Source organism: Solea senegalensis, linkage group LG2, assembly GCF_019176455.1.
Source record: "Solea senegalensis isolate Sse05_10M linkage group LG2, IFAPA_SoseM_1, whole genome shotgun sequence".
NCBI lineage: Eukaryota > Metazoa > Chordata > Actinopteri > Pleuronectiformes > Soleidae > Solea > Solea senegalensis.
In genome coordinates this window covers 33,501,513-33,528,115 of record NC_058022.1, presented here as the reverse complement: position 1 = coordinate 33,528,115, position 26,603 = coordinate 33,501,513, and the positions used below count along the sequence as shown (strand labels likewise).

The 26,603-nt window shown below is 42.7% G+C and overlaps 2 protein-coding genes across 4 annotated transcripts; both read left to right on the top strand.

Moving 5' to 3' along the window:
• The first annotated feature begins 257 nt into the window (after nucleotides 1–257).
• On the top strand, nucleotides 258–7,541 carry si:ch211-113j14.1 (sterol 26-hydroxylase, mitochondrial). Its single transcript, XM_044019714.1, has 10 exons — nucleotides 258–587; nucleotides 1,094–1,284; nucleotides 1,857–2,056; nucleotides 2,144–2,341; nucleotides 2,434–2,597; nucleotides 3,271–3,437; nucleotides 3,992–4,073; nucleotides 4,156–4,392; nucleotides 5,074–5,196; nucleotides 6,024–7,541. The coding sequence occupies exons 1-9, from the start codon at nucleotides 327–329 to the stop codon at nucleotides 5,191–5,193; spliced, it is 1,620 nt and encodes a 539-aa protein (XP_043875649.1). The 5' UTR covers nucleotides 258–326; the 3' UTR covers nucleotides 5,194–5,196; nucleotides 6,024–7,541.
• A 302-nt stretch (nucleotides 7,542–7,843) lies between these two features.
• tmem198b (transmembrane protein 198b) lies at nucleotides 7,844–26,581 on the top strand. Of its 3 annotated transcripts, none has more exons than XM_044016889.1 (5): nucleotides 7,844–8,297; nucleotides 21,626–21,914; nucleotides 22,008–22,589; nucleotides 23,900–24,235; nucleotides 24,390–24,457. In XM_044016889.1, exons 2-4 carry the CDS (start codon nucleotides 21,764–21,766, stop codon nucleotides 24,214–24,216), a joined length of 1,050 nt encoding a protein of 349 aa, XP_043872824.1. In that variant the 5' UTR covers nucleotides 7,844–8,297; nucleotides 21,626–21,763; the 3' UTR covers nucleotides 24,217–24,235; nucleotides 24,390–24,457. The 3 variants fall into 3 exon arrangements, with proteins under 3 accessions (XP_043872824.1, XP_043872807.1, XP_043872816.1); XM_044016872.1 differs by having other exon boundaries at nucleotides 7,847–8,297; nucleotides 23,900–24,123; nucleotides 24,390–26,581; XM_044016881.1 differs by lacking the exon at nucleotides 7,844–8,297 and adding an exon at nucleotides 14,580–14,847 and having other exon boundaries at nucleotides 23,900–24,123; nucleotides 24,390–26,581.
• Nucleotides 26,582–26,603: the final 22 nt, after the last annotated feature.

Below are 26,603 nucleotides of genomic sequence, written 5' to 3'. Positions count from 1 at the left end.
ATTAAAAGGGTTAATCAAAATGTTTATTTATCAAAGTTCACAAATATGCATTTTCCAAAAACTTTTTTTTTCGACATAATATTTTATCTTTGTGTAAGTGTAATATTTAAGCGCTCTTTGTGGCCCCTAAGCTGCTTTATTGACACACATTCATTTTGGAGGTCTCGATATACAACCAGGAAGTGAGATTTATTTCAAACCTTTTTTTTTATTAATTCTCTGAACGAGCACAAAAGACAGTCACTCCTCCAAAATCCAAAAAGTCCGCCCCAGCACACTCACACACACACACACACACTCACACACTCAGTCAGTCACTTCTCAACATGGACGTCCTAGCGACGGTTGCTGTGCGCTCTCTGCGGCTCTCTGCGCTCTACGCGCGGACTCTCTCGGCGGTCCGGCCCGGTCCGGAGCTCCGGTGCGGAGGCCCCGGTGCCACCTTGGTCAGACGGAATATGAATGTCCAGACTGCGACGGAGACGGCGGGACTCAAGACCATCGACGACCTGCCCGGACCCAGTTTGTCCACATCTCTCTACATGCTCTTTTTCAAGGGATATTTGAAGAAGTATCATTTAATGCAGGTACAAAATAACGTGTGTGCGTTCAATTCTAATGTTATATGCACTAGTTTATGCGAAAATAAAAGGATTTACAAGCAATAATGGGGTTTGTGCAAGAATTACAAAAAACACTTCACTTATTATAACTGTATTTACTCAAACTAAATACAGTTATAATAAGTGAACTGCGCTGAGAGGTTAGACATTCATTTATTTATTTAGTTATTTTAACAAGCTGCAGGCCTGTGTTATACACAGTGACACTGACTGTTATTCATAAACTAATATTAGTATTATTAGTATAGTTGGCAGACTTGCAGTTACAGTATATGATATAAAGGGATTGATATATTTTTTTGACATGGATATTTAAAAAAAGTCAATGTTGTGCAATAATAGTAGTTAAAGTAATATGGGTATTAACAGTATTAGATTCAGTACATTATACCATTATTTTGCTATTATTAAGCATACAAAAATGTCACTGGTGCTGAAATATTGCACTAAATGTGTTTTTTCTTCCAAAGGGTCTGCAGAAGAGCATGTACGGGCCCATATGGTGCTCAAAGATGGGCTCATATAAGATGGTGAACGTGGCGAGTCCGGAGCTCATAGCTCAGGTGATCCAACAAGAGGGTCTCTACCCGGTCCGATTTGACATGCAACACTGGAGAGACTACAGGGACCTGAGAGGACAGGCCTACGGTTTACATGTTAGGTGAGTGGAGACGGGGGATGTTCCACACTGTAGGTGCACAAATAATTCAATGCATTAACCTTAGATTAACCTAACCTTCCTCAGGACACATTCTCAGGTCCCCTTAGAACTACTTTCTTTCAGTTTTATTAAATAAATAAATAAATAAATAGAAAGTTAAGATATGAAACTGACTTTTCAAGCTAAGGAGACACAAAACCTGGGTAGAGGATACCACTGCAGGTCACCTGATTTGGCCATACAGTGTCTGTAGTCCAGTGTCCATGAGCAAGGCAATGCTACACTAAGACACACTAAGAGCCACCCAAAAACCTATCAGGTGTTGCTCAGGACACATTCATGGGTCCCCTTAATTTCTAACAAGTAGTACTTTCTTTCAGTTTTATTAAATAATTAGAAAGAAACTTTCCACAGTTTAAATGTCCATGAGCAAGGCAATGAATAAGACATTCTAAGACATTCTTATGAACTTGGGCTACTGTTTTTGAAGCTGATTCTATCAGGAGTTCCTCAGGACACATTCATGGATCCCCTTAAATTTCTAATCTGGAGAACTTTCCTTCACTTTGTAGCACAGGACGAGAATGGCACCACCTCCGCAGTGTCCTAAACCCTGGTCTACTGAAGATGAAGGCAGTGACAGGTTATGCCTCGGTCATCCACGAGGTGGTCGGAGATTTGCTGCGGCGCATTGAGGTCCTTCGCGGTTGCAGTCAGGACAAGGCTACAGTTCCAGATGTAGCGGCTGAATTCTATAAGTTTGGTTTTGAGGGTAAGACTTTGTAATAGCAGCAGTTGAAGGTACAGACAGAGCCTTTTCGATCTAGGTTGATTTTCCTCCACTTTACTCCTCCTGCAGCGGTCTCTGCAGTCCTGTTTGAGACCAGGCTCGGCTGCTTGGAGGAGGACATTCCCAAAGACACACATAAATTCATCGCCGGCGTCAACGACATGCTTTTTCTGTCTCAAATCCTTGTTCTCTTCCCACGCTGGAGCTACAACATCCTGCCCTTCTGGAAGCGTTTTGTTCGGGCTTGGGACGACCTCTACGGCGTAGGTAGGCAGCAAAAGAAGGGACGGAAAGGGAAAATGCGTGCAGTTCGATGGTTGGATTTAGATCTGTGTTTATTTCTCGTTTGCATATGCAAGCCGAGGCGCTCATCGACAGGAGAGTGGCAGAAATTGAAGCCCAGGTGAAGAGAGGCGAGACGCCAGAGGGCATGTACCTGACTCATCTGCTGTCTTCTGAGCAGATGAGCAGAGCCGATGTTTACGTCACTGTCACGGAGCTGCTGCTCGGGGGAGTGGACACGGTGAGGATCTACGCGACACATTGTTTCAACTTTAAAAAGACACACAAGACAAAGCCTCACACAAAGCAGCAAGACGTTGTTATATTTCATGGCATGAAACTATTTTCAGACGGTGGTTTTATGTTGTATTTCTAGTTGGTGTTTCTTCTTTAAAAAAAAACAAAAAAAACTAATATACCCCTCTGACTGTACACATGATTTATCTTAGACACAAAAGGATTAGTGTGAGTCAAACAACCTTGACCCACATTTGTACAAACCACACGGCCCAGGTCTGTGGTGTAGCTGCAACAATTGCTATGTCTGTGGGTGATTAAATTGCCCCGAGCTCTCCGCTGCGCTCGGTGAACTCAGTAAAAGGGAAATAATATCTGCAACAACAGGAGCAGACTTATACAGAGGCATTCGTCACCAGTGGTGTTGCACAAACAGACGTTACTCATCACTGCTGGGTACGCCCCCAAGTGAGGTCGAGACTTGTTGCTTCTTTTTTTTTGTTTGTGAAAGCGTTAGCAGCCTTTTCTAGCACAAATGCAGACAGTTTGATGTGTGGAATTGTAATTTTAGACAAATACATGTGACTATTGAATGGGTTTTTGGGGAAATCATAGTCAAAATTATGCAGCTTTTAAGTCGAGGTGTGACTGATTCTCTGATTTCTCCTTGACCGTAGACGTCCAACACCTTGTCTTGGGCTTTGTTCCATTTAGCGAAGGACAACAGGGTTCAGGACCAACTGTACAGGGAGGTGAACGCCGTTTGCCCCGATCAACGAGCGGCGACCACAGCCGACCTGAGCAGGATGCCGTACCTGAAGGCCGTCGTGAAGGAGACGCTGCGGTAAGCGGATGGTCCGTGGCTGTGCTGTAGTTGAACTACACGGCCAGAAGTAAGTGCACACCTGAAGCTGTCCTCAACCCACAGAGTGAGAGCACACCTGTGAGATTTCCACTCAAAAGAAAACATTGACCACAGCTACAATTTTAAAGCTGCAGTGTTGTTGTTGATCTTATCGTTCTGCCTATGTAATATATTTTATAAAGCCCCTTTTCCACCTATGGTCCCAGCTCGACTCGTTTAGGTTGTGTTTCCATCACAAAAGAGTGCCTCCTCAACGTGGGCGGAGTCATCACTGCATGAAACTGCCGTGACTTTTTTTTACACGCACACAGACGAGTGACATATTCAGAGATGTCACGCACTGCAGTCTTAAAATGTTGTTTGCATGTCAACGCGTCCATTACGGTGATGAAATCATTCTGCGTTATCTTTTCTTGCATCACATTCTGAGGGCAGGACATCTGCTGGTAAGATTTTTACCGATTGTCCATGACTTCCTGTTTTTGTGTACAGTAGGCAGTCACGTGACAAAGATTTGTGTCCCTCACCTCCAGACTTTATCCTGTGGTACCTGGAAATGGACGCATTGTTTCAGAGAATGAGGTGATTCTGGACAACTACTGGTTCCCAAAGAAGGTGTGAAAGTGCTTATTCCTCCATGTGCTCTTAACAAGTATTTGCATTCATTCTTTTTTTCTTTTTTTTCTTTTCTTTTCAGACTTTGTTCCACTTGTGTCATTATGCAGTTTCTCATGATGAGGCAGAGTTCCCTGACGCGGAACGCTTCATCCCGGAGCGTTGGCTCCGCACCAAGACACCCGGCACCGACTCTGTGGCACCAATGCCAGGCTCCTACCAGCACCACCCGTACAGTTTCATCCCATTCGGCGTGAAGGGGCGAGGGTGTGTGGGGAAGAGGTTGGCGGAGATGGAGTTGTATTTCTCTCTCTCCAGGGTGAGTGACACAGGAATCATTGGCAGAAGCTTGTGCACCAAAGTAATAATTAAATCTCATTTGGCAAAGGTTTGCTGTATGTTCTTAAGACGTGTGGGATCATGAGCTCACTTCTGATCCTCTCAGTCCTTTTTCTAAAGTCGCTTTTAATTCCTATCACATATGTATGGAAACCCATTTCCACCAGAAACAAAAGAGGTAAAACTTAGTCATGATAATAAAAATATCCTAGTCAAAATTTTGAGATAAAAAGTCATGAGAATAATTTTGAGATTAAAAGTCATAATTATGAGATAAATCGAAATTATGAGATAAGAAGTCATAATTATGAGTTGAAAAGTCAAAATTATGTCATAAAATGTCAACATTTTGAGATAAAGTCATAATTATGAGATAAAAAGTCAAAATTATGAGATAAAGTCAGAATTATGAGATAAAAAGTCAAAATTATGAAATAAATTGAAATTATGAGATACATTTTTTAATTATGAGATAAAAAGTCGAGATTATGAGATAAAAAAATTGGAATTATGAGATAAAAAGTCATAATTATAAGATAAGTCGGAATTATGAGATAAAAAGTCAAAATTTGGGGATAAAAAGTCATGAGAAAAAGGTCATAATTTTGAGATAAAAAGTCGTCATTTCGACTAATTATAAAGTCGTCTTTTCACCCCGCAGCTGTTGCAGCGCTACAATGTCCAGCCTGAGCCCGGCGTCACCACCATAGACCCCATCACTCGGACTCTGCTCGTCCCTGAAAAGCCCATCAACCTGCGCTTCCTGCCCAGAGCCCAGTGAGCTGTGAGTGTTCACGTGTTTGCCTTCCAAGTGTCTGCGTGTGTGACGATCAAAACTGCAACTCTTAAAGGCTGAAATCAGGAGTTCAAGGGAGAATGTGCTGAGAATCATGTAAAAGTAAATAAATAATTCCATTCCAGTTCCATTTCTACAGATCTTTATCGCAGTGCTGGTGTGTGCAAATGCTTTTAGTTTTTTACAGTATACAATATTAAAGTATTCCCCCAGTCCAAAACTTTAACGATAAACTATAAACTATTTAAAGCTAAATTAACTGCTACGAAAGAGTATTAGGGCCATATGTAAAAACAATTAGAAACAATTGACAATTCTGAGATTAAAGTCACAATTGGAAGAACAAAGACATAATTCTGAGATGAGAGAAAAAGTCAGAATTCTTAGAATAAAGTCACAATTCTAGAGATTAAAGTCACAATTGAAGAACAAAGTCAGAATTCTGAGATTTAAGTCAGAATTCGAAGAACAAAGTCATAATTTGGAGATTAAAAAGTCTGAATTCTGAGAACAAAGTCAGAATTCTGGGAAAGTCAGACTTCTGAGATTAAAGAAAAAGTCAGAATTCTGAGATTAAAGAAAAAGTTAAAATTCCGAGATTAAAGAAAGTCTGAGAATTCATGCTGTTTTATTTATTTATTTATTTTAATACTCTTCTGTAGTGTATATCAGGTTTGATTTCATTTTACAGTTTATGTGTCTTCTGTTGTAGTTAACTATTATTCTTTACTTACTATTATTCTTTACAATTATTCTTTTACTATTATTCTTAACTTATTGCACTCTTTCTCTACTTTTGTTCGTCTTTGTTGCAGCAGCAGCTTTTTTTTCTTTTTTTCTTCTTCCTGTTGGAGAGTGATGGAATGTTTTCCCTTCTCTGCCCAGACTTTTTTTCGGGAGAAGACGTGAAGGCATTTGGCTCTGTGGCTCTGCGGCTCTGCAGGCTTAATGAAAGTGGCTCGCTGGCTGTCTCCACAGACACACAAACACACTTTCTCTGCCTTTAGATGAACTTTGATCATTCGTCTCTGCTTCCTGCGCTACATCGCTGTCGATCATTGAAGCTTGTGTTTTTATACCGCGAGCAGCTGAAACCTGTGTGTGTGTGTGTGTGTGTGTGTGTGTGTGGACATGACTCAACACAACTTCCTTATTAATGTTCATCATAATCAGCTTGTTATTGCATGAATCAGAGAGGTGTACAGGCAGGTTTTGTCTTTTAATATTAATCATTAAAAAAGGGGAAGAGGTTTATGTGCTGACATAAAAGCTGGGAAAAATAACTTCATTTTACTGCCTTTGCGTATTAAAAGTTACAGGTTGCACCTAAAATAATTATAATAATAATAATAACTTTTACTAACTCAAATTACCTGTGGGCCACTGAGCCTGTTTTCTGGACAGTAGGGGGCCAGTCAAGTGAAAAGAAAGTCACATTTTTGGGGGATAAAGCAACTTTTCAGTTTAAGTATGTGGCTATGTCATGATTTTCCCAGCAGTGACAATGTTTTTCTGATGGTATTTCACCGAATTTCAGAATAAAACCCCTTTTGTTGACATGGAACGATGTAAAGTTTGATCGTCATAGAAAAAGAAAAACATACTGAAATAAATAATATTATATTAACTTTATATTAGTTGGCAGGTGGCATGAAATCAACTTGAGACCACTGACCTAGAAGTTATTTATCTTTGAAATGCTTCTGTATAAATGTATATGTGTTTTTGGGTGGCGTGTGCGTGTGCAGGCGTTCTCATATGGAGAAAGGCAATTATTTAAAGGATCAGTTTACACTAAACCAGCAAGAGAAAGGGAAATTTGTGTAAGTGTTCCATGGTCATGCAGGCTGTGGATGTTAGTATCTCGTATATATCGACCATTTTATCTAAAAATTGTGATAATTGGCCACATTTATACACTGAAATACACTGCATCTTTATTCCTATTTGAACTGCTGGTAAAGAGAGTAAATACTGTATATAGACATTGTGAAAGGATTCATGTTTGCCTTAAATCTACATGCTCCTGTTGCTTCCTCTAATCTGCATAAACTGCCAACATTCTCTGCACAGTAGAGACACAAAAACCTGGCTCTGTGGACAACAGTGGACTTATGAAAATTTGTGATTGTGTGGGAGAGGGGAACGGTTGCATAATGCAAACCTAAAACCTTAACATGGAATGTTGAAAAGCATAAAAGAAACTGAAACGATGGCCTGCAGTTTACTGTGTGCGTTACACGTAGTTGTGTCATTGTGTGCACTTTAAACTTGAGTCTCACTTTTAATGTTGACATGTTATACCGCTTTTAATAAAATCATCTATAATGCTGCACATTTTTTTGTCCTTTCATTTACCTTTATGTTTATTATTATTGTTATTCTTGTATACAATTATACAGTTTGTATTGTAATGACGTCATTTATTTTAATCTTACTTAAAAACTTAAAACGATTACATTGAAGTCATTTATTATTTTTACAGTGTGTGATTAAGCTTGAAAAATGCTCACCAATGAAAGAATTAAAGAATGATAATGCATGTAATGTATGAAGGCTGGATTTCTTTGGGTGTATTTTTAATGTCAGCCTCTAGGAGCCGCTGTGGAGTTTTTTCTTTTTCGTCTTTTTTTTTTTAATCTCATCATGAGTAAATGTGATGCAGGCTTGGACGACTCGTCATTTTTTGCAGCGGAGGCCACCATCTTCATCCTTTTACGCACCACGTTCATGTTGAGCGACTCAACGTCCATTCACCCATTCATCCAGCTCGCTGCGGACAGTGCTGCTTCACCTGCGGCATGTAACCCGGGTTATTTTCCAGTTTAGCTCGGTGTCTGCTGCGTCTAACACACACACACACCACAGCCATGGAGAAGCAGTGAGGTCTGGATCGGATCCACCGCCCTCCTCCTCCTCCTCCTCCTCCAGACCGCCGGGGGAGACACGGAACTCCACGCCGCCTGGAGAAAGCCAAGGTCGGGGAGGAGAGTGTGGAAATGCTCGGTGTCTCCGGATCTGGACGAGCTGCCTTTGCCGTCATGTGAACGCGGACGGGGCGCGTCAACCTGCCGGGGACGATGGTTGTGGTGAGTGGCCTGACCGACCCGACGCGCACCGTGCGTCTCTTTTGTCTTAACATTCACACATTCACCCACACACACACACACCTGCTGTCAAACAGTGATTTCTAACGAAAATGCAACAGAATGACATTGAAACAACACACGTCGATGTCGAAACCGGGATTATTCCGTGTGTAATCCAGGTCAGTGAGGTCTGTGATGGATGCTGAGGTCGGTGATGTCTGACCTGATGCTGCATCCAGGTCCATCAGTCAAATGATGGATGTTGTGTTGTGCAAAAATAACGTTTTAACGTTCAACATGTTACATACAAAGTGCATGGGAACGAGTACTGGCATAAAAAAATCAAGATAATCCAGACATCAGGAAGAGCTGTAGTGATTAATCGCTTACTTAATTAACCGTCAACTATGTGTGTTTTTAAGAATTAGAAAATATTGTGTGTGTTGACCTTTTTGTTTTCATTGTGTTGTGTGTATTTGTCTTTAATGGATGGATTGGGAATTGGGCTGGATGGTTGCCGGTTCGAATCCCCAAGGTCTGGGATACCCCCGAGCAAGCCACCCAATCCCCATTGCTTATAGTTAATTCTAAATTGACTCTAAATCAAACGAGGTGTTAAGACAAAAATTCCCATGATGCCACGCTACTTCACTAGGTCTTTTGTTCTTGTTTTGATCGAGAGACCCCCTAGTGGCAGTAAATACTGTAATTACAGTCAATTCTGTGCGTGACCGCGAGTCGAGCACAATTGCTGTCTTTTGGCAGCGCTGTCGCTAGATGCGCTATGACTCCTCTGTTAAATATTGAGATCTTAAACATTTCCGTGCTAAATGTTGGCGATTGACGCCATGTTTTCAGGATTTTTAAAGACGTGATTTGCGTCAGCCCAGATTCTGGAACCGCGTGCAAAGAGAGCAAACTGAATTTCTGCCCCACTCACCAAGCAGAAAAATTTTGACAACAGAAGAAGTAGTTGCGAAGGATAGTCATCCGAGCCTCGACCTGGCAACCCTCGAACAGACTGACTCCCCTGCCCGAGGGAGCTGTAGCATCGTTCTCTCCTTCTTTGGTAGGAATGCGTCCTATTCCCTGCGTCCAGACTTGTACCGCCACCCAGTGGTGAAGTGGGATACTACAGGACCCTGATGGGTCCGCGATATGCGTCGCGCAGTAAACCACAGGCTTAAGTCTTTCCCAACTGATCTACAGTTCGGCGTTGTTCGGTTTGATTCTTGTGCCGGACGTCGCGTGCGTGACTCCTCCAGTGACGACACTCTCAGGTACTATCACTGATGGAAAAGCAAAAAAGCTCGAGCTGAATTCAGACTCTTGTGCAGTCACCACGTGGTCCCGTCTGTGCAGTCATGTGTGTGGCACAGCTCGAGCGCAACGAGAACGCCACAACACAGCGTTTCAGATTCACTAGTGAGTCAACATTTTCCAGCCTGGTGCAGCTTTAATGCAGCCTCTTCCTCACCGTGTGCTGTCTGAGGCTGAGTTGACTGTCAGGTCACAGTGTAACCGTGCTGGTTTAGGTGTGGTTGCATGACCTTTTTGACACATTTTTAGCCATTTAATAGTTTAATAAAAGGCTCATTTATTGAAATCCTAAGGCTATGATATCTGAACGCAGTGTCGGTCAGTGGCTGGAAATTGAAGTTTGTAGAAGCGTTTGGTCCCCTGCACCAAATTCCATGGATAAAATCAACATTTTTACCTCCCAAAGGAACTCTGGAGCTGCTGGTCTATTGCGGCCTGAGTTGATAAGGTTCTGTCACTTGGGTAAATCTGAACAAAGGATTCAAACACCAGAGTCGCAAGATAAAACGTCTGAACGTACAGATGGAGACGGCAGTTGGGGCAACAGAAAAAGCAGTGAACATATTCTTTGACCTCCCTCAAGGTCTACACCACCATGATCTTCCTTATTTAGGTTGCTATTAATCAGTTGAGGCTTTAAGTGCTCATCTAGACTGAACCAGATGAGGATCCGCCGGTCAACGTTCAAGGGTGCTACGACCAGAGCCACAGGATGTGTCGCATTCATGTCAGAGTTTCCTCCTCCGAGGCGTTCAGGGTCCAGCGGTGATGACGGGTTCACTGATTCGAACTAAAGAGTTTCAAACATTAAAAGTGAGCTGAGACCTGCAGGCCGCAGACGGCCAGATGTTGTTGTTGTTGTTGTTGTTGTTGGAAATAACAGGTGCACACTCGCTGCACTGGACCTTTCTTCAAACTGTGGCTCAATTGAGGTTTATATAACCCAGCCATTAATTTTTTACTAGCTGTAAAGGGTCATTACAACTATTAAAATACAGTCAAAAAGGTTATTTAATTCCTATATTGTGATTGAATGGTTTAATATTCCTTTAAAAAAAAGACCTGGCTTCCTTTTATTACTTTCAAAGGCTTGGATACAATAAATAAAATGTAGTTTTTCAACCTCTTAATTGTGACTGGAAGCTTGAATTTGCCTTTAAATGTCTCCATTTAAAGTTTTATCAGGTTTCTTTTATTTGTTGTTGAGATTTAAATGAGTGACAAGGAGAGAGAGTTTTTGTTGCATCTCCACATTGTGGTCAACAATTTTTTTTAAGGTAGACGGGGTTCCCACGGGTCCTTGAAATCCTTGAAAGTTTGTGAACATGAAAAAAATCACCCTAAATGGACATGGGTCATTGAAAGGAAGAAGATCACGCAGAACAACGAGTGACGGTTAGAGACAAATGACGGCGTGATGTCTGGGAAATGAAATATCCAAGATCTCTGGCTCAAAATTACCCAAGATTCCAAGGACAATCACTTAGAGTGGACGCCATGGGTGAAGCGACTCTTGCAAGTTGCCCTCCCATCTTCAGGGAATTTGAGGGAAGTGGCCCTGGAAAGTCCTTGAAAAGCGCTTGAATTTGATGTCGACAAACGCGTGGGAACTCTGAGTTAAAATTGCCTTTCAACGTGTCCGATTTCACGTGAAGCTGGAGGTGATTGTGCCTCACGTTGGAGATGTGTGACTGTGTGTGTGTGTGTGTCATCGACCCTTCTGCTGCGTGACAGCAGGGTCTGGGTGGTGTTGTTGGAACAGAGAGCATCATGGGCTTGCACGTGTGACTCCACAACAGTCTGCGTGTAATTATGTCTCATTGATTTGGCTCCATTTGTTTTTTTTCCCCCCGAGCCAAACCTCAAGAGAAGGTTGATTTTTCTCACACGTGATAAAAATGAATGTTTCATTCAGGTTTAAATGGACGGAGTGAGTCACGCTTGTTCATAATGAAGTTCCTGGCGGTAAACCGGTTGCCGCGAGGCCGCCATTACGATGATGGATCGGTCGTCTGCGGTTTCTTTCTTCCTCGGCGCGTGCGTTAATGCACTGCCTCATCTGGCTCTTTGTTAAAAGCAAAGCGCCGTCGACGCTGTTGACGCTTCTGGTGTCAAACTACACACATTCCCTGACAGCACGTCTCCAGGAAAGACGAGCTGCTGGTGTTTTCTTTCTCTTCGGCAGCTTGTGTTTGACTCCGTTTAAGATCCTCCCTCCCAGTGCCTCTCTTGCTCTGCCTTTGGTTTCACTTCCATGGGAACAAACTTCATTGATATTCCCGAGTGGCTCCCTCGCGGTGATGCAGGAGTCTGCAGCACTTCACTGAGCTGCAGGATTAAGACGGTGTGAAAAAGAACAGGTTGTCAGGATGGTGTCGGTTATGTAAAGACGACAAATGAAGGTATGTCGTTTCCTGGAGGTCGTACCTGACATGAACCTGCAGTTGAAAATGATTTATTTAAATGAAGTGCGGCTAATCCAGAGTGGGGATGAAATCATCACTAAATTAGCTGTCAACTATTTTGTTAATTGGTTTGAATGTGTTTTTTTTTTTTTTTAAAGAATTAAAACAGGTTCAGATTTTTTAATCATTTTGGTTTGTGGACAAAACAAGACATTTGAGAACGTCATCATTTCCAGGTTTGGGGGATTCAACATTCTGTCATTTTATGGACCGAGCAAGTTCTCGGTTAATGGAGAAAATAATTGACAGATTAATCCATTAGTTGCAGCCTTAATCCAGAGCTCTGCTAATCTCTTTATCGTTATCTTACTCACATAGAAGGATTATCGATGCTGCTCAGACGAAGCAGAAAAAGATGCAGGCAAAGATCCTCAACTAGGGCTGAACAATTAATCCGTAAACGCAGTTTGAAAGAATTAGCAAATCACAAATGCTGCAGTGTAATAGTTGTATTTGTGAAATTCTAGCCCCTGCATTAGTCGTTAATATTTTAATGGTATTTCGTGTGGTAATTGTCCATCTTGTTTTCAAATCTGCAACACGGCGATTACTTTATACCACAAATGAAATTGATATTTATCCACCAGTGTGAACTGCACTCTATATTTTACTGTCTTTAAGGTGTTTTTGTTTCTTTCTCATGAGCAGAACAGTTTAGTGGACAATGATCACATTTACAACAATTCAAGTGTGTTCCGTTGAAGGTCTTAATATAAACACTTCCTGTAAAGGTTGCAGGTTGGTCAGGTCAGATCAAAATTGGAATTACATCATCTGCCAAAAAAATTAAAACGATATTTTTAACCCAGATTTTTCAGCCCCAGCTTGTTTTACACTCTTAATGCGAAGTCAAAGAAATTTGATTCCCTAAAGTTTGGGCTGCAGAGTAAAGCTGGGAATCGATATTATCGCGATATTATCACGACATTATCGCAATATTGCGATACGAGTATTTGCTAAATGACATATTGTGACGTAGAAGTTTCACGTTTAATTTGTAACATCAGTTACAAAATGCTATGCTAAATATGCTACGCAAAATATCGCAATATTTCACGGTATCGTTTCTTTTTCCCACTTTTGAATTTCGTCCTGTTTATGAAATTATATATGAAAATACTACGTTTGTGAATAAATGGATTGAATTATCTTGACTTTTAAAGACGAGCACCTTGTAAACGGTTGTTGTATTTCTATCCTCATCTTAATTTCATCGCCAGTGAGGTTTTGGCTGGTGCTCGGACGAGACTAGATTCTCGCACTAAGGGAGAAATCTAAGAGTCCGACATGGACAAAGACCTCAGTGTCTTCCTCCTCCATCACATCAGTGTCTTTCTCTCTCGGCAGATTCTTCACATTCTGCCCAATGAGAGGAAGTGAAGGCAGTGAAGCGCACGTGGTTTCGTTTGTGAGGCGTCCCATTCACTCGCAGCCCTTATGTAACCTGCCCAGCGAGCGTCTGTGGAGGTGTGAGAACGCCTCGGCCTCTTGGCGCCTGCGCTCGCTCCTAATCCAGGCAGAGTCGTGCCTGTGTGTTTTGTGGGCGAGAGTCAACAAGCGCTTGCAGATCGTTTTTTTTTTTTTTTTTTTTTTTTTTTTTTTTTATCAGAACAAGATGAGCAGATGTTTTGAATTTTGTCCCTGGCAGACACCGTCATCTGACGTACACGTAAAAAAACATCCACTGTTTTAAGAATAAAACGAAGGGCCACAACTAACAATTATTCATAATCAATTCGCCTGTTATTTTCCAGATTAAACAAGTAATTTGTTGGTCCATAAAATGACAGAACATTTTGAAAAATCAGTGTTGATCACACCTCAAAATGTCTTATTCACTTTAGATGATTTCTTTCATTGTATGTAGCAAAGAAACTGAACATATTTACCTTTTAATAAGCAGAATTAATCACTGACTCGATTTATGTTTGATCATAACATTATCTATTTATTAATCACTGCAGCCCTAATACATATACCAAGTCAACCCTAACCCTATCAATATACATTGTAAAAATCAAAAATGTAATCAGAGGAGACTAAATGGCCAAAAGTCTGCTGCCAGCTAGTGGTCGGAGGCTTAAATGCAATAAGAAAAACAGTCCGTATCGGTATTTTCATTGATTTTTAGTGTCAGTACACAATAGAATTCTCAAACTCTCTTTTTCCAGAGCTCTTAAGTTTGCAGAAACAAAAAAAGAGCGTTATATTAACATTAGTGTTGTGCTAATGTTTGTTATTTTGGGCTGTACATAAATCTTGGCAAAATTTTTGGATTCTTTTGTGTGTGTGTGTGTGTGTGTGTGTTATTTGGCACTGTATTTGTGCCATTTCTACCACTATCGCTTGCAAGTCTTATGTAAACACTCTTTCCAAAGCAGTCGCGATTGATTGGCATGTGCAGGGCGATGGCGGTTTAATGTGCCTGATGATCAGCGATGGCGATTGGCGACACTCGTCTCCCGGAAGCCGACACGATGTAAACCGCTGACACATTTGTTCCTCCTTCTGCTGCGAGCGGCAGGACGCTGGCAGCTGCTCCGAGCTCGTCATTAAAAACCTGTGTTTGGCAGTTTACCCGCACCAGACTGTTGCCACTGAGAGACAGAGCAGCGACGGTCTGACAACTCTGCATCATGTCGTCCTGATCATAATTTTACTCATTTAAAAAAAAAAAAACACAACAAACCCAGCCGTCGTTCAGACGTGCAGACGAGCCGCGAGGGAAGATGCTGCAGACGCGCTCACACGGGCGCCTTTCTCAGGTCAGTGATGGAGCGAAGGAGAGACTGAAGACTAAAGTCTTTTCTTTGTACTTTAGTGGAATGGCATCCTCTTTAAAGTAAGGTGTAAAGATTATTTTGTCTTTGTTTTATGTGATTTTGCTCTTTAATCCTGTGATTATTGTATAAATGAATCATCATGTGCAAGATTTAAAGGATTTAGTGAAGGAACCTGAAGGAAATGGTCTTTTTTAATTAAAGAAATACTGTATTTTTATGAGATTAACCAATATTAAAATGCACATTTGGCTCACAACTGGCTTTATTAATCCTAAAAGGGGAAATGTATGCGTTTAGGAAGTTTACAACTCGCCAAATAATACATAATCTACACTATAACAGAAGCTACAAGTGCAAAAAAGTGCATTATTTAGCAGTAAAGTGATTGATTTAAATACAGTGGGGGATCAAAACATAGTATAAAGAGTGAAAGGATATGTTTTAGGGTGCTGAGAATAATCAGAATCTATGTTTTACCTCCAAATAAGTCTTGTTTTTATGAATGTGACTTATTTTGTTTCATTCATCTGTGTGAGTGGCCTTGCCGGGTTTTTCTTTCCTTTTTTTTCCCCATGTTGCACCTGTTTTTGAACACATGGAGCTTTGTGCGTCTGCTTCTCTTCGCTCTGAATCACGCGGGGAACTTTGCCAGTGCAAAGTGATTTGAGCTAATGCACGGTGAATAATGTGCCACGACAACGCGGTTGTGTAACACAACACGGCGGGGAAGATCACAGGCAGTGTTTTCTCCTTCTTTTTTTATCTATTTTTAGCTTTTAAGTTTCAGTCGCTTCTGCTCAAAACAGGACAGTGACACAGTGTCTCTGTCGCCGTTGTCTTACCTTTCAGTTTGACTTTGAAAGGATTGAGTTATTAGATGGTGGTACTTTTACATTTACTTTGGATTGGATTAAAAGTTCATCATCATATGGACATTTCAGATATCAGTCAGTATATCTGGTTAAAGACCTGTGAAAGGACTTACATGCATTTATTAAAGGGAAATCATTGGCAGATTTTATTTTTTACTATCTTCTTCCCTTATTCTGACCCTAAATTTAGTTTGAATAATACTCTTGCATCCTCTTCCTTCACCATTATCTCACCTCAACCTTGCATTTTTGTCATTTTTTGCTGACCTAGTTCCTAAACCCTCTAAATCAGTGTTTCCCAAACTTTCTATTTAGGGATTCACTTTTTAAGGATGGCGAAATATCTCGACTTGGGCTGCAACTAACGGTTATTTTCATAAGCATTTAATCTGTTGTAATGGAGCAGTCGTTTGGTCCATAAGATGTTGAGGTTAGTGTTTCTCAAACCTGGAAATGATGAATGAAACAATCAGAAATCTTGTTTTTGATAATGAGAAAAAGCTTCAAACCGATTCATCGATGATCAAAATAGTTGATTAATCGAGGAATTGTTTTAGCTCTAAGAGAAACCAGAAAATATTAACATTTAAGAAGCGGAAAATTCTCAAAACTAGTTTTAATTCCTTTAAAAACACTTAAACTATTATCAAAATAGTAGACTGTTAATTTAGTAATGGATATTAATCAAGTTATTGTTTCAGCCATAATTGATAATACATTTGTACACAATTTAGTTACTCATTCACAGCCAAATCATTTCCAGGAGATGTTTGGAAGACGATAAATGAATAAACTTGTCAGGAAATTTCCCATCTTTGGGTCCACTGCCCTAAACCACTTTTTTTCAGGTGTAATTATATTAGGGTTGTGTTATTTGTAGCTATTTCTAAATTATTGATATTCTACATGTGTCTACTGCCTCTCTGGTCAAACAGCTACTGCATTTTAATTTATTTTTTTCTCATAACACGCTTTTGTGGAGGCCCGTTGTCCCTGACTCCTCCCCCTTTTATATAAAACGCCATAGCTGCCGCTTTGACTCGGTTCTCTCTCTTCACCGCTGGACGTACGTGGCGTGAGAGGCTCCGCTCACGTGGTGTCAGATCTACTCGGCTCTCCGCCCGCGTCTTGGCATTTTTTTGAAAATCACCCTCAATTCCCCTTTAATGTTGATGCATCCATTTTGCTGATGTTGTTCCTTTTTTTTTTCTTTTTCTTGGCACAATTTAAACCGTAGACATCAGGGACAAGCGCTCTGTGTTTATGCAGCGTCATCGTCACGTGTTGTTTTTCGGCTGCTGAAATCTGCTGCGTGACACATTCACTGTTCACAAATGCGTTGTATTGTTGTCCTCATGTCATCTCATGTTTTACGTAGAATCTAATCTTTCTGTAGAAAGCAACCGGCAGCTAAAGCATGGAGCGTGTCTTTTCTTTATTTTCTTTACTTAACCAGGAATAAAAGCGTTTTTCTAGCCTTGATGACCACTACAGTTTTGCCGTTCACCCATTCACTCACACTTTCATACAGCACTGTCACAGAACCGGGAATCAAACCCACAAACTTAAACTTGAAAGACCAATTCAGTCAGACAGCATCCTTAATATATAACGTATGTAGAAATAATAAAGTATTAGGGCTGTCAAAGTTGGCGCTTAATTAATGAACGCTTGCTTGTGGTGTACTGACCTCCGACATGAAGAGAGAGAGTGAGAGATCGTAGTTTAAGATGGAGAGAGGTGAGGGATTTTTGGGTGGAAGGTTTAATTTTAAGAAACTGAGCGACGGAACAAAAGTTACCTGGGTGTTACAGTGCAATTTAGTTTTTGAGCATATTCTCTGCTGGGTTTTTTTGTTGTTGTGATGGTAACGCATGTACTTGCTCGCATACAGGATGGCGGTCATCCGTTTTAAGGAGGACCTGGTTGGCAGGTGGATTGAATTGAGTGTCATTGAAATCGCATCGTCCTATATGTGTAGTTCTGTGTTGAAAAAGAAAGGACACAATTAAACAGTGGCGTCTCAAATGCTCATTTATTTCGTCTTTGGAAGAAAAGCCAACTTTTAATTGCGATTAATCTACTTCAACTCTACAAAGTGCGGTATAAAAAACGCGTAATCAAATATTTCAATGAAATCAATTCAAACGCATTAAGGCAGACATCTAAAGTCAGATGTCTCTGCCTCCAAACAAAGAGTTAAAGGTCGTCGTCGCAGTAACAGTGTCACAGGCTCTGTGAGGTCACTGGTGTTTGATTCTGAGCGACAGATGAGGTCACTGCGGGAGCATCGACCTGTCCCTCTGTCTCTGACCAGGAGGCCTCACGTGATGGGATTATCACAGCTGGATGTCGGTCACCGTCCGAGCACAAGCGCTAATGAAACGCTTGAAACAATAAAGTGAAAGAGGGAAGAACTGCAGCTTGATTTGACCGATGTAATCCCTCTTTATGATTTCTCTGTTGGTCCGTTTGTCCTTACGTCATGCATGGTCTTTTTTGGGACGACGAAAAGCGAGCAGAGGAGGTGTGACTGGTTCATGTTCTCAAATGTATGAGTCACAGGGTTATGAAACCTGCACTACGTCACCGCCTCGTGCAGAAAACTTAAATAGCAGACGTCAGAAATAGAAAAATGATTGAATTCTGCAGCTCACGTGTAGGACACTTTGTGTGTAGATTTGCTTTGGAAATAATAGAAGTGAGTGTTTCTCACACTTATTGTGTTAGATTCTTGTTTTCCCGCTGACATCTGGCGCGAGCTCTTTCTTCTCATCAACGGTCTCGTCTTCGTCTCCTGCTCTTTCATCTATGATTTTTAGTTATGTTCTGGTGTGAAATCTTATTCCCCTTTCTTGAGAGTACTCGACAGAGTCGGGGGGGGCACAAAGCAGCACATTCTGAGCCGAGTTGTCGTCTAGATTCCGTCGTGCAGCTCAGACCTGCTGCGGCATGTGCTCCTCAGCCACTCGGTTTATTAATAGACACGGTTTCCTCTTTATTTATGAAAAGCCCTCGCTCTTTCCCTGCATTTCTGAGTAACGGCGGATGACGTCAGCGTTGGGAAACGGCTGCACATCTGTGTCAGTGTGTCTGCGTCCTATAAACCGCTTTAAATCCCGTTTTTAAAAGCGACATTTTCCGTCCAGTCCTGAGATGGATTTGCTGTGTTTGGAGATGATGTTGTTATGGAGACAGTCAGGGATGGAGATCGATCTGGCCGGGCTTAAGTTGGAATATTTATTAAGCCTCAGGCGTAACGATAGACTGACTTTATTCCGTCTCTCTGAGGAGTCTGATAAGCAAGAGTGAAGTTCAGTTCATTAATAGTTAGTTAGTGTACAACTTCATAAAGATTCCTCTATTATAGGTGATTATTTTTTCCCTTCATTCGGAGTCTGGCTGGAAATATCAACAACACCCGGGGTCACTGTTAAGCCAGGAAAAGAACAACTGTGTGTTGGGGTGAAAAGAGTTGAAGTTGAATGGAAAACAGCCGACAAGGGTGTACGATGGGTGTGAGTGCAGGTTACTTCCCTTAACAGCAGGTGGCAGTATCTGTCATCTGTCTAAATGTCCAAAAGTAAATAAGGAAGCTACGGATGAAATGTTTTAGTTTGTGTCCTCTTGATTTCGGAGCTAGGCCGCACGGTTGCTGTAGTGGTTAGCGGTTAGCGTGTTCGAGCCCCAGGTTGGAACAAGGGCCTTTCTCCCCCATGCGTTTCCTCCCACAGTCTAAAAACATTCACATTACATCAGATGTATGCTGCAAAGGTTGCTCGGACATGGCACCGGTAGATTTTGACATAATTAGTCACTTTGATCCCACAATGAGCAAAAAAACCGAGTGGAAATAGTTGTTAAATAGTTGTTAGTCATGTAACGTAAGGATAAAGATGATGATGAGGTGATGGGAGTGTTGCTATAGGAGCAGCACCTGCTTTTACGACACAAGCACACACTGAGATGGAAGAGACGAGGTCACTGATTGGCTCTCGCGCTGTTGCTATGGGAGTCTGAGCTGCTTCCATTGGACAAGCGTTTGGACCCGGCCCAGCCACCGTCTGCTGTCTTGTCAGTGTACAAACGTTGGCATGGCAACAGACAGGAAACAGGACAGCGGGAGGAGAGTGCAGTTGTTGTTGCTGAAAAGGCATTGGAAAGAAACCCCCTGTGTTTGTTTTTTTGCTGCTGCTCTTTTTCTTTTTTTCTTTTGATGACGATGATCCGTCTGCAAACATGAAACGGTGCTTTTTATTATCTGCAGCAGACGGAAACAGCTTAGTGCTTCAACACACACACACACAGGGTCAATCAGTCGTGACCTGCTAATCCTCCACAAAAAGATGATTATCAATATGACATGTTTGCATGGAAATGAGGTTTGTCTGCATTTCTAGAGCCATATTTTGGCTGTTATCCTAAAACTTCTTTTATAATTTCCCATTAACTGTTTCTTTCATGACTCAGTTCAGTTGTAAAAGTTTCTGTCTCTCTCTCTCTGTCTAAGAAACTACTTGATGATGATTTACACGATTTGCCGAGTACCTGTGTGTTCCGTGCAATGTCGCAATTTCCCGTCAGAACATTGAGAAACGTTGATCAGTGTCCACCAAACCTGGAAATGATTCCTTTGTAATGATTTCTTTGTTCCATGGAGCAAAGAAACCAGGGAAATATTCACATTAAAAAGCTGGAAAATCAGAGAAAATCATTATAATGATGTTGAAAAATGATGAAAAATTCATAATTTTCATCTGTAACAACATAACTTCTGAACATCTATCAGAAATGAGATATTTTCCCTAAACGCAGAGCTGGAGTTGACAAAAATTCACATTCAGGAACAGGTCATTGTTAAGTAGACCATCAACACACACGTCTCACTTCCTCTTTGACCTTTTTATTTGGAAGCGATTTGAGGTTTTTGTGAGGTCGCCACTGACTCACAGCTGCGTCTGTCCAGCCTTCCCTGCAGGAAAGTGTCTGTGCCACATTTGTGTCAAACACACCAGACCAGTATCAACCTCCCTAACGATGTGACCCACAGTGGGATAATTAACAAGAAAGGTCAGGAAAAAGAAGTGCTAGGGAGGTTGGAGGATGAGTTTGAGGACAAAGGGCGGGCGAGGATGCGGCGAGGGGTTAGCGGGAGCTCATGAATAGCGGCGGAAAGTCTCCAGACGGATGGTTGCATAAGCACGTTTGAGTCTGACCCAGAAATGTTGGACTCGACTCACCCCCGAGGATGGAGAGAGGGAACAAAAACAGCCAGAGGGGGAGGAGGAGGAGGAGGAGGAGGTGTGGGAATGAGGTGAAAGAGGAGGCGGCTAACGATCGCTCTAGTCATCAATGAATCCGTCGATTCGTTTTTCTCGAACAAACGCCCCAAAAATGTCGATCGCTTGGTTTCCCAAACCGCGAAGTAATGATGTTTCTAAATCAGCGTTAATGAAAACGGCAGATATTCATATTTAATTCTGCTGATACTAATTGTTCTTTTAGATAAAACAGTGGTGATTTTTGAAGAAAAGGTTTGAAATGGTGGATATTTTATACCCGATTGTTTATATTGACTAGATTGTGATTTTTTTAGCCTGGAGGAAGCTGGTTCTTCTCCTTCTCCTTCTTCTTCTTCTTCTTCTTCTTCTTCTTCTTCCTCCCATTTCCTGTGATCACCCTCATTTACAAGCTGAAACCCTGCTGTTATCCGAGCTATTTTAATCCACTGATTCCACTTTCACTGGCGGTGAAACGCGTTCCCGCGTGTACGTGTTCATGGAACTAAATCTGCGCGTTGTTGAGTGTTTGCTTTTCTGTGCTTTAGCCCATTACTTATTATTAAATGGATTTAATTTGAGATCCTCCAAACCCTTTTCCATCCACAGGTAAAACCATGCGGCTGGACAGTGCGCCATAGCCTCTGCTGTCCCCTGCCTCCCACCTGATCGTCCTCCTGTCCTCCAGCTCTCCTGTCCGCCTCCTCCGTCCCCCCCCCCCATTCCTCTCTCCTCCTCTCGTCCACCATGACGACCACACTGGAGACGCTGCTGACGGAGCAGGAGCAGTGGCCTGAGCGGCTGAGTGGCTGCGAGGACTTTAGCGGCCGCTACAAGGTGGTCCCCTCCGTCGTCTGCTCCATGTGCTGTCTCTTCGGCATCATTTACTGCTTCTTTGGTGAGTTAGAAAACTGAGTCACGTCCTCACTGAGCTACAGCCTTGTTGATGTTGTGGTATATTTCTTCTTCTTCTTCTTCTTCTTCTTCTCAGGCTACCGCTGCTTCAAAGCGGTGATGTTCCTCACGGGCCTGATGTTCGGCTCCATCGTCATCTTTATGCTCTGCTACAAGGAGCGCGTGCTGGACACCCAGCTGAGCGTGGAGGCCTCGGTGGGCATCGGCCTGGGCATCGGCACGCTCTGCGGCCTGGTCACCATGCTGGTTCGCAGCGTGGGTCTCTTCATGGTGGGCCTGCTGCTCGGGCTGCTGGTCGCCGTGGCCACCCTGGTGGGTATGGAGGAGCTGTCCGACAGCCCGCCGCGCTCCGTCTGGGTGCCCCTGGGCGTGCTGCTTGGCCTGGGCATGCTGTTCGCCGTGCTCACGCTGCAGTGGCAGCGCCTCTTCACCACGCTGTCCACGGCGGTGTTCGGCGCCGCGGTCATCACTGTGGCCCTGGACTACTTCGTGGAGCTCTTCGCCCTCGTGCTGTACATGTATGAGCGATTGAAGGCGGCGCCCGGCAAACCCGTGTGCTGGCTGACGTGGGTGGTGCTCGGAGTGTGGCCCGCACTCACCCTGCTGGGCGTCATTGTCCAGTGGAAGGTGACCGCTGAGGGATACTCCCACACAAAGGGTGAGGAGACTACTGTTGCATATGTCACCTCAGTGTTTCCCACAGGATTTTAGGAGACTGTGGTGGGAGGGTCTCAGACCCTCGAGGGTTAGTGGGGGTGTGTGCACATTTTGAAGCCCGATGTATCTCTTTAGTGCATTCTGAGACCAATGAATGTAATGTAAATTGCTGCATAACAGGTTGGTAACATCCATAAGAACCTTCAAAGGCATATCAGGAATATTTCAAATTTAATCTGTCATTCATTCATTCATTCAATCGTTAATCTTCATATATACATATTCATATATACTCAGTGAACGGTACATAAGTCAGTCAGTCAGTCATCATCTAACTGCTTTATCCTCCACCAGAGGGTCGCGGGGGGTGCTGTGCCAATCTCAGCTCCATCGGGCGATAGGCGGGGTTCACCCTGGACAGTTCGCCAGTCCATCGCAGGGCCACACACAGCTAGAGACAAACAACCATTCACTCTCACACTCACTCCTATGGTCAATTTAGAGTGTCCAATTCACCTAAGCCCCACATTGCATGTTTTTGGACTGTGGGAGGAAGCCGGAGAACCCGGAGAGAACCCACGCACACACGGGGAGAACATGCAAACTCCATGCAGAAAGGCCCTTGTTCCAACCGGGGCTCGAACCCGGGTCTTCTCGCTGCAAGGCGAGAGTGCTAACCACTACACCCCCGGTACATAAGTATATACAGTAAATAACCATGTTATTTAAACAGGCATATTGCACTCACTATTCGGTGATTGGAAATCCTGACCGCGTAATGCGGTGTTAATCGTACTAGGTAGCCTAGGTTGTGTTTGTGAGACGGACACAGGGACGCAAACAGGCTGAGCAATCAGAGTAAAGTAAGAAAAGTCACTGCACATAGGTTTTAATCAGTAGTGACTTTTAGTTAACAAAAATAAACAACTTTTAATCCTAAAACTAGTCATTACCCTTGACTTCACAAGAGAAAATGTGAACTATTTACGATAAAAACTGAGCAAATATTGTTATAGTGTCATTGCTTTTCGCTCACACGGATGCCGAAGCACACATTTGTGTATATTGCACTGAATCAGCACGACTCATTTGATTATAATGTACCACAATATTCTATTATACCAAGTACCGCCTGAGAAAATATCGAGCTCTTGAGGTAACTTTTCACAGGAGGCAGATTTATTCTCTCGTTATCCTCCTCTTCCTCACATACACGTCACACACGGGTGTAGTGACATTAGATTAAGATGGAGTCAAGAATATTTGATCTCTCCCCAGTTTTTCACTGTCACCTCCCTCCGTCCTCCGCAGTGATCATCAGCCGGCAGCAGAGGCGGATGCAGGTGATGCGGATACGTCAGCGGGACGACCGCTACCGCAGCAAGAAGAAGAGGAAGCAGCAGCAGCAGCAGCAGCAGCAGCACGGCTCCGCCTCCTCGTCCCACCATCACCACCTGGCCAAGCAGCTCACCGACCCCGCCTACCGCCGCAAGCCCATCCCCATCCGCCGCTACGACACGGACGTCCTCTCGCCGGTGATTAGCCTCGAAAAGGAGCTCAGCGCTTCCACAGAAATGTGTCGCAAAGTTAAAATGTGTTTGCATCAGCTGCTGTTAAACAGATATTGAGCGAGCGTGTGAACATAAGGTAACCTGTTCCAGTTCAATATTGTCGTAATTTCCTCTAGTTTTCCACCACAGCGAAAGAAGGAGGGACTTGTCATTCATGTGATTTCTAAACGGTCTCAGTCTCTGAATTGTTGTGGCTTTTATTTTAATTTAAATTCATGTTTTTCATCCAGAGCTACATCCAGAGTTTCCGAGAGCGGCAGGTGCAGGTGCAGGCGCAGCCTTTCCCCGGACGGTCGGTCGGGGGCCCTCACGAGGTGGTGGATATGGGCTATGACTGCAGCTCCACGACGCCCCTCAGTGGAGCAGCAGGACCTTCGCTACGGGTCTGACCGCTCGTCCACCTCACAGAGGCCTGAACATGCCACAGAACCAGGGAGACGGGACTCTGAAACCACTGTCCCAAACACACTGGGTTTAGCCTCGCCCCATAAGAGGATGATAATATGTTTAGGGCTGGGTTCATCCAAAAAAAATTGACTTGTTTAACCATTTTACTAATAAAAAATGTTAGGTTTATAAAGAGCCACTCTCCTCGCGGAGACCTGCTGGAGCTGTCAGTGTGGTGCGGAGGTTTTGGTCTTCAGACCTCTTTTCACTGTCTCTCAGAAGATTCAAATGCACAAAACGCATGCATGCACTTACACAAAAACAAACAAACACACACACACACACACACCGCAACTACACTCGGAACGGAGCCTGCTGCACGTGGTTTTTGACCTGTACGTCACCATCTCAGGTCGAAACCAGATCAGGGATTTTAGAGTTTGAGTGCAAACCTCGCCTCAGGTTTCAAACAACAACTGGGCAAAGTGTGAAGAATTTAAAGTAGAAGTTTGCCCAGGCCTTGTTTCAGCGTGCTGTTTCTACTGCTGCCGTCATTTTTCCAGCTGATGCTGCAGCCTCAGCCCGTCATTGGCCTCTTGAAGCCTGATAAAGATTATCCATAAAGGGAAGTAAAGATGCAAACGGGGATCCTTTTTGTTTGCTTTCTGTGCCATCTGGACTAAAAGGAAAACCCTTTTGTCACTACTGGTGCTGGATGATACCGCAACTTCAAACTTCCTCTTCTTTCCCCTGAGGGCTGGGGAATCTGTTTAAACAGGTGCCTTTGCCCCTCCTTGGACTGTACCATCTGTAGGAGGGGATTACTGGAAGATCTCCCATTGATGGCTATTTTTGTTCTTTTTCATTAAATGTGATCACAGAATTTTTTTTTTATTTTCAAATTCAGGTCACATTCATGCCCCATTCAGGGGCAGGGGGTTGGGGGGCAACAAGCAGGGTAGAAAATACAGAAAAGCAAATGTTATACTGGCACCTCCTTGAGATTTCACTGCACAAAAAACATTTTTATTGTATTGTGTTACATTTTTACTCTGAGAGATTATTCACTCTGCCGATCGGAGCGGTCGTATATGTTTTTATCGCATATTTGTAAATTGATTTATTTCCTCTGTCAGTCACTGTGTCTCTGAAACAATCTGATATATAGATCTAATGAAATGATATAATATATTTAAAGGGGTGTTTTATGTCAAAAAAGAAGAAATACAGTCCAATCCTCATGTTATATCACGATTACACACTCCTGTGTTTCAGAAACGAAGGAGTTCCTCCTCTAATTGCATTTCCATTTTTCCCCACCATCTTTTGTCATTTGAAACTTTGCGTCTCAGTAACATCAGCGTCTGCTTTTTGGTTTTTTTTGGTTTTATTGCTATTGTGTCGCCAAAAAAACGTCCAAAACAACAACCTTAACGAGAGAGAGTGAGCGTGCCGAGGTGTCAGTGTAAATAAAACTCAGAGAGTCGGATTTAAAAAGGAAAAAAGTGGACTAGTGGCCATACCAACTTGTACTTGGACTCCTCCAATCATGTGCATTGATATTCCTCTTTTGGACAAACAGTGAAAATGTGAATACTTCTTATTATTATCGCCTTTTACCTTTTTGTTGGTTTTTTTTTGAGGGAAATGAGGATTTTTAACTTTGTCTGTGGGAAAGAGAAATGCATGATCCCACTGATCCTTCCTGCCCCCCGATCGACCGTCGGTGGAGTCGTGTTTCCTCTCCCTTCACCCCTTCATGTGCATTGATGTGAAACTTGTACATAACTCAGCACTTAATGTTTTTTTTCAAATCATTTTATCTTTTTTTTTTCTAATTGAACTGAGAAATGATCTCTTTTTTTCCCAGTGTATTTATTGTCTGATTTATTTATTTACTTCAGTCAAGGAGAGTGCAATGTCACCACTGTAGGCCAGTAACGCCATGCTTTTCTTTCTTTTCCTTTTCTTTTTTTTACATGGACTATTGCGACTATGATTATTAAAGCATGTGTTCCTATGGGCCTGTATACGATCACTGTGTGAGCGTCGTCTTT